At 46.0% G+C, this 8,200-nt stretch overlaps 1 protein-coding gene across 2 annotated transcripts in view; it reads right to left on the bottom strand.

Moving 5' to 3' along the window:
* Nucleotides 1-1,256: 1,256 nt before the first annotated feature.
* SLC22A1 (solute carrier family 22 member 1) overlaps nucleotides 1,257-8,200 on the bottom strand; it is a 36,881-nt gene continuing 29,937 nt past the window's right edge. Inside the window, exons 9-11 of one of the 2 annotated variants that reach the window (XM_043457382.1) lie at nucleotides 6,842-6,954; nucleotides 5,012-5,111; nucleotides 2,353-2,561 (exon numbers count right to left, since the gene is read on the bottom strand). In XM_043457382.1, coding sequence (XP_043313317.1) covers nucleotides 2,453-2,561; nucleotides 5,012-5,111; nucleotides 6,842-6,954 — 322 coding nt within the window. In that variant the 3' untranslated portion in view covers nucleotides 2,353-2,452. Of the gene's footprint in view, nucleotides 2,562-5,011; nucleotides 5,112-6,841; nucleotides 6,955-8,200 lie in introns of both variants that reach the window. The other variant, XM_043457383.1, reaches the window with a different exon arrangement.

Here is an 8,200-nt window from a genome sequence, read left to right as displayed (position 1 = left end):
TAGCTCTCAACCATCAGGGCTTAGCTCTCAGCCATTAGGGGTTAACTTTCAAGATCTGCAGGGAGAAATCTCTAAACGTGGGGTTCTAGACACTACAGGAAACATCGGGGCAGGACTGGGGAGCGGTCGTTGAGACCCTCACATCCCTCCGCTTCCTTTGAGGTTGGCTGTGCTGCTCCGCCACATCCAACAGGATGACTGAAATGACCTCACAAAGGTGTCATTTCTACTGTGAGTCCCTGTGTGGACACTGGTCCCAGCACATCTATAGCTGCCTTCTGGTTCTCAAAGAGGTCAAGATGACAGAGGCATGCATACAACAGGTGCTCAGTAGATGCATGCTGAAGGAACAGGACTTCTTCCGGGGAGGAGGCCTGGGGATGCATGGCTGCCACGCCCTTTCCAGGAGCTGCCTGCGTCCTGAGGCCTGAGTCACACCTCCCAGGCGCTCCAAGTGTTCGCGTGCCTTCTGTGCCCCACCCCCTGACCCCAACAGGGCTGCCTCTGGCTCTGTTGTAGCCACAGCCAGGAGTCAGGAGCCCAGTGTCCCCTCCTGACGCATGGTTTTCATCCTGTGCCCTGGAGAAGCTGCTCCCGGGTCAGCAGAGAAGCACTCCTTCATGGTTCAGACAGGCTTCACTCTGATCCAAACCCTTGTGATGTTCAAGGGTGGCCTGCTTCTCTCTCAGAACCACGTGTCTGCTTTGTCCAGACATGGCTTCTGAGCAGAAGGAAAATCAGAGGTTTTACTGTTATTGTTAACAATGACCCAGCTCCAATACTTTGACCACCTGAGGCAAAGAGCTGACTCATTGGAAAAGACCCTGATGCTGGGAAAGATTGAAGGCAGGAGGAGAAGGGGACGACAGAGGATGACATGGTTGGATGGCATCATCGACTCAATGGACATGAGTTTGAGCAAGCACCGGGAGGTAGTAAAGGACAGGGAAGTCTGGTGTGCTGCAGTCCATGAGGTTGCAGGGAGTTAGACACAACTTAGCAACTGAAAAACAACAGCATCCTCTGTGTCTAAAGCCTTCTTCAGAAGTTTTGCCCAAGATTCTAAGAAAAATCAGAGAGGGTATTTTTTAATACACATTTGAAAAATGGATTCAAAGCCTGCAATTAATGTATTTGCTACCAGTAAATAAAGAGTCTAACTGTGACAGTCAGAAAGAGAAGACTCAGAATCAGGGCTTTGCTTGGGAGAAGCTGAAATGGAGCTGAAATGGTCCCCTCCATGGGCCCAGATGTGGTTTTGTTTTGGTTATTTATTTATTTACAATTTTAAAAATTCAAATCTAGCTGATTTTTTTGTTTTTGTTCTTTTACCAACAGCAGAGTTTCAGGTTTCCAATTAGCCCATGTCCACTCTCAAAGGAAGATCAGATGCTGCCCAGAACGAAATCCTGACATCTCAAGTCCGCGAGGCCATCCCTTGGGTTAGCCAATCTGGCCAGAAGTGTTTATAATACAACCACATGTCTTTGATCACGCCTCCAATTTGCATTAGAATCTTTTCTCCCACAGTGTGTTCTGAAGGGTCCTCATTTGTGGTTTGTCTCACGAGTAAAGAACTTTTAAAATGAATAAACTTTCTGTGTTCTCCAGGAACGAAATCACTTCTTGAACTAGAACTTGAGCCAGTTACTACTAACTCAGAGTAAATTGAACTTGGGACTTCCCCGGTGGTCCAGTGGGTTGACTCCACGCTTCCAATACAGGGGACATGTGTTCAATCTGTGGTCAGGGAACTAAGATCCCACACGCCAGTCAGTGAAGTAAAAAAATGTCTTTTAAAAATTATAAAAAGAAGTAAGCTGAACTCTTCTTTCTGATAGGTTCACTGTGATATTCCATTGTTCGCAAATGAGTTCATCTTCTAGAATCACCAATAAGAACTAAAAGCAAGAGTGAAATAGAATAAAGCATTCCTAAAATGCGGGTCACAGAAACTCTTCCCCCCAAAAGTCTTATAGACCTTCTGGTCTTGGAATAAGGAGCCGGTTTTGTGCCATCACAGGTGTATAAGCATGCTTAGGGTAGAGTTGGCTGGAAGAGTCACCATGTTCATAAACCAGTAGTCCTCCAAGGAGCCTACGTGCTAAAATACTTTTGCCAACATGATGCCTACAAAGACGTTTTCTTACAGAGAGTGAATAAAACAATTCTTATTTTAGGAAACCAATGACGGACGCCTCTGGTCTAAGAGTATTTAAGTGCTACTGGGCTTTCAAAATACTTTCGATAAGTAAGTACCTGCTAACCACCAACAGCTCTCACTAGAGAAGATAAGCAGATAAAAGACAGCCAGAGCTTTGAGAGACTTCAAGAAAACAAAATAGAACAAAGCACAGTTAGCACTCTTTACAACTGGTATTGGTTTGAGGGCAGGCGGGTGGGAGGAAGAGCTCAGGGCTTCTGAACATCTCTCCAGGTGAGAACTCGGTCCTCATTTCTGCCACGCGGTCCCCTGCGAAGCATCTCTCTCGGGTGCCTGTGCGTTGAGTTCTGATGTTTGAACCTGAAGGTAAATCTTGTTTTCTTTGGGTTTTGCTTTCCTGCAGCAACCAAAAAGAAAAATTTAAGTTACAATAGGAACTTCCCTGGTGGTCCGGTGGCTAAGATTCCGCACTCCCAAAGCAGGCGGCCCCAGGTTCGATCCCTGGTCAGGGAACTAGATCCTGCCTGCCACAACTATAGATCTGATGCAGCCAAAGAAATAAAAACCTCTTTTTAGTTTTTAAGTTAAAATCAATAATGGCATTTTAAGAATCTGTTGCAAAGTTTCACCTGGGAATAAATCTCAAAAGAGAAGGTGAGAACATACACAGCAGGTGATGAAGAAGAACAGGGTCAGCAGAGACCTCAGGTGGTCGGTTCTGGTTCTCCGCCTGTTTCACTACAGCCTGTGCACTAAGTATGGTTTCTTAGATTTTTACATAGTTTTTGAAAGTCAAATGTAAAATATTATTTCTTGACACTTGAAGAGTAGATGAACTCTCAATGTCAACGTCCATAAATAAAGTTGTGCTGGAACCCAGCCATGCCCGTTCATTTATGAACTGTGACTGCTTTCATTCTGAAAGGGCAGAACCTGGTGACAAAGATGGAATGTCCCCGAAGCTGGAAATATTTACTCCTTGGTCCTTTACAGAAAGGGTTTGCCGACCCTTCCACAGAGCATCTGTTCTGTCTCACAACCTCACCTGAGAGTCAGCATTCCATTCTGAAGCTGGGGCTCGGGGCTATCTCTCACGATTTCCTTTATCCATAGAGTAGGTGTGCTAGTGACAACAACTGCCTCACAATGTTTTGAGAGGATGGGGTGAGACGGCATCTGAAACTCAGTGAAGTTGACGCACTGCAAGCCATCTATTAGCCAGAGTTCCCATCACTCCCATTCCCTGACCTTGTTTCCTGGAAAGTAGGGAAGAAGGTGTCATTTTTTAACTGATCAATTGATTTGGCTACAAGGGATTTTGTTGCAGCATGTGGGATCTTTTAGTTGCAGCATGTGGAATCTAGTTCCCTGACTGGAGATTGAACCCAGGCCCCCTGTTTTGGGAGCATGCTGTCTTAGCCACTGGACGACCTGGGAAGTCCCAAGAAGGTGTCATTGAAATGCTCTCTCTATTTAAGAAATTCATATAGCTGAGAAGACAGATAATGAAATAAGTGGGGATTATACATAGTGAAAGGCATTATCAAGAAGAGAGGGTGTCCATGGCGGCATAGAGCTCCAGGCAGAAGCCCTGGCCTCCCCCGGCAGGGCAGGAAGGGCTCTGATGATGGAGTGAAGGGATAAACACAACATCGTAAAAGACGACCAAGTGCCTATTAACAAATTATAACGAAACTTTTCAAAATCAGGTAGTCAGCCTTAGCTATATGTGCCTACTCCTTGGGACCAAAGGAAGATATTTTCAGCAAGGACAAATGTGTAGCTGTTTGTGTCTACGACACGTGTGACAAAATGTGCTTACAGTTCAAATAGAGTGTGTGTCCCTTATCAGTATTGAGAGATGAAGAATTTCTCAAAGCGAGGTGCACTGCCGGGTATTGATTGTCATTAAAAGATCAGGTTCCCGCATTCAGTTATGAAGTCAAAAACCTAAAGGGCCTAGGAATCTGCATTTTAGCAAGCTCCATTTGTGACTCCTCTGCAAAGTAAATTTGAGAATCACTGAGGAAATCACACAATGTGCATGAAGAATGGCAAGAATCTAAGATTTGTTGAACACCTACTATGTGCCAGGCAGTGGATAAGTCGTTGTCACCTACTTAACCTCATTGAATTTTCACAGCAGACTTCTCAATTAAGTATTACTGTGGCTATTTTTTAGGCAAGGAAATGAAGGTTAGAGGGTTCAATGACATTCCCAAGGTCACATGGCCAAGTAGGTGGCTGCCCCTGGACTGAACCTAAGCCTTAATGAGTCCCCAGAGTCTCTTCTCTCTACTTCCCAGGGACATGTGGGTCCTCACATGGAATCCAGAGAACCAAGCCTGTAATGACTATATCATCACACTTTTTCTCCTTTTCCTGTTTGATGGCTTTAAGGGTAGGACCCGAGACTCCACTGAAGCCCTTGTCCCTGTTACAGGAGTGAAAGTTTTAAGTCCTTCTTTGTGAAGAAAGTCACTAAGGAATTTGAATCAACAGTCACAAAAAAGACAGAAGATTGATATAAAAATAGCTCCCAACAACTCTGGGGTGAGCTAGGGGCCGTGGTGCTCCGCGTGGTCAGCATAGCATCACAAACAAAACCTCGTGTCTCATGGTTTAGAGCCGATGACTGTCAACCGAAAACGTACACTCCTGTTCTCCCTGCTTGCCTTTTTAGCCAACAGTCACTGCATTGTGTTTCTCTCTGTAGCAGCTCTGGGGGTGATAACAGGCTGAACAAGACCTGTAAAGCTCTCCCAGGAGACAGGAAATGGAGAGTGCTCATAACAGGGAGGGCACGTCTAACATGGGCCCCTGGGTCCCTCAGTGGCCAGGGCTCACCTCTGCAGGTTCTCGGCATCCTCGATGGTCTCTGGCAAAGTGATCCCCTTGGTCTCTGGAAGAAGCAGTGTCATTCCCCCGGCAACCAGCCCCAAAGCCGCTTCAAACAAGACAGATTCAACATGGAGCCGTTAGAGCGTGGCCAACCCCATTTACAGATGATGACAGCTAACTAAAGAGATGTGTAGGCAATACATGTGTGAGGGCCACTTCCAAAAGTCAGGGACATCTAGGAAATTAAAAGCGATACGATAACGGGGAAATGGCAGAGTAAGAAAAGGAAACACTTCCCTCCTTGTACACCTGTAATGTGCTTAGTCGCTCAGTCGTGTCCGACTCTTTGCGATCCCTTGGACTGTAGCCCACCAGGCTCCTCTGTCCATGGACTTCTCCAGGCAAGAATACTGGAGTAGTTACCTACCATGCCCTCCTCCAACCCAGGGATCCAACCCAGGTCTCCTGCATTGCAGGCGGATTCTTTACCAGCTGAGCTACCCAGAAAGCCTCATTGTACATGTACCTAAGAATACAGTTCTAAAGCACCTGATGTTTAAATAGTAGGGGGATTTATTGGTTCAGGTACCTTGGGAACAATAGCAAACTCAATTTTGACTAGTAACTATATATGTAAAGTATATATGTAGCAACTGTATGCGTGCACACACACTAAGTCACTTCAGTCATGTCTGATGCTTTGAGACTCCAGGGACTGTAGCCCACAAGGCTCCTGGGTCCATGGGATTCTCCAGGTAAGAATACTGGAATTGGTTGCCACACTCTCCTCCAGGGATCTTCCCAAACCAGGGATCAAACCCGCGTCTCTTACGTCTCCTACATCGGCAGGCAGGTTCCTTACCGCTAGCACCACCTGGGAAGCCCTTATTATATGTATATATATATGATATAATGTAATATGATATATAATTGTATGATATAAATGATGCACGCATGCTCAGTCACTCAGTTATGTCTGGCTCTTTGTGGCTCCATGGACTGCAGCCTTCCAGGCTCTTTTATCCATGGGATTTTCGATACTGGAGTGGGTTTCCATTTCCTCCTCAGAGGGATCTTCCCAATCCAGGGATTGAACCCGCATCTCCTGCACTGGCAGGCAGATTCTTTACCACCGCGCCACCTGGGACGCCCATTTATAAACCTACAGTGTATATGATAGCTACTACACATATACGACAGGGCGCCTAGGTGATGTGTACGTGGGCAGTGTGGGCCTCTCTTGCTGCTCACCCACTCCCACTCCACCCTACCCTCATGGGTTCACCTGGCCCAGACGTGGCAGCTCGCCACACATGGGCCGTCGATCTGCCCTCTGCTAAGTGGCAGGCTTGGGGAGAAGCGGAGGAGTTCCCTCCTCTTCCTCCAATCTAACATAACCAGTAACAAACCAGGTACTGAACTTGGATTCCCATTGTCCCTTTGTGTCCGTTGTCAACTGTTAAGACCTGGAAGCAGAAGTGGAGTGATAACCTAGCATCTTCAAACCTCTAGTGATCGCATGTTAAGTTCACCAAAGTTAGGAGTCAAATTCATCAGAAACCAGGAGGCTATGTCAAAAATGCTCTCCTGTTCTATTCTGTAGAAGGAATTATTGGACTCCAGAGCCACAGAACAGAAACCTCTGGGCCATGTTATAAGAATGGCATCTTGTCTTTCCCGTGAAGCAAGACACAGGAGCCAGGAGACAGGAAAAGAGCAGGTACCATCCTTCCCTTCTGTACACTCACTGCGGGATACCATTCACTCATCAAGTAGTTATCAACTATTCACACTGGGCTGTGAATAAGAAATGGTAAATGTGCAATGAAGTCTTACCAAACAAAATGAGCGGCGAGCCTTGCCAAACCTCCATCAGCCTGAAGACGAGGAATGGGGTGAGAACCCCACCCAAATCACACAGGGAGGAACACACCATCATGCCAAGGTTCCTGGTAAAATACAGAGACCAAAATAGATGCCATTTCTGTGAATCAATTTTCCAAATGGTGAACTTAACGCTAAAGCAATTACACTGCCCATTCCCCAACCTCCAGGGAGGGGAGAGGGGCTGGAGATGGGGTTAATCTCTGAGGACTGGGCTTCCCTGTTGGCAGAGTGGATAGAAATCCACCTGCCAATGCAGGGGACATGGGTTCCATCCCTGGTCCGGGAAGATTCCACATGCTGTGGAGCAACTAAGCTCGTATGCCACAACCACTGAGCCCGCGTGCTGCAACTACTGAGCCTGTGGTCCTGAAGGAAGAGTAGCCCGTGCTCACCACAACTGGAGAAAGCCCAAGCACAGCCACGAAGACCCAGCACAACCAAAAATAAATTAATTAATTTAAAAAAATCACTGACAAATTCATCAACCGCACCTACATAATGTGCTAACAGAATGGCACATCCCAGCTCCAGGGGGACAGACGTGCCTGTGCTAGACTCTGCTAGCCTTGCCCTGTGAATCTCTTCCTCTGGTTGCCTGTTTATAACCTCTATAACAAATGAGTAAGTGTAACTGCTTCCCTGAGTTCCGTGAGCCTTATAGCAAATTAATGAACTCTAGGAGGGAGGTTGCTAATTCCGAGTAGTTAATGTCAGAATTTCATGTGAAATGCTGGGCTGGATGAAGCAAAAGCTGGACTCAAGATTGCTGGGAGAAATATCAGTAACCTCAGATACACAGATGACACCACCCTTATGGGAGAAAGCGAAGAAGAATTAAAGGGTCTCTTGATGAAAGTGAAAGAGGAGAGTGAAAAAGCAGGCTTAAAACTCAACATTCAGAAAACTAAAATAATGGCATTCAGTCCCATAACTTCATGGCAAATAGATGGGGAAACAATGGAAAAAGTGACAGACTTTATTTTGGGGGCTCTAAAATCACTGCAGATGGTGTCTGCAGACATGAAAGTAAAAGATACTTGCTCCTTGGAAGAAAAGCTATGACCAACCTAGACAGCATATTAAAAAGCAGAGACATTACTTTGCCAACAAAGGTCCATCTAGTCAAGACTATGGTTTTTCCAGTAGTCATGTATGGATATGAGAGTTGGACTATAAAGAAAGCTGAGCACCAAAGAATTGATACTTTCGAACTGTGGTGTTGGAGAAGACTCTTGAGAGACCCTTGGACTGCAAGGAGATCCAACCAGTTCATCCTAAAGGAAATCAGTCCTGAATATTCATTGGAAA

Source organism: Cervus canadensis, chromosome 33 (assembly GCF_019320065.1).
Source record: "Cervus canadensis isolate Bull #8, Minnesota chromosome 33, ASM1932006v1, whole genome shotgun sequence".
In the NCBI taxonomy this organism is placed as follows: domain Eukaryota; kingdom Metazoa; phylum Chordata; class Mammalia; order Artiodactyla; family Cervidae; genus Cervus; species Cervus canadensis.
This window is presented reverse-complemented; position numbering and strand designations above follow the sequence as displayed.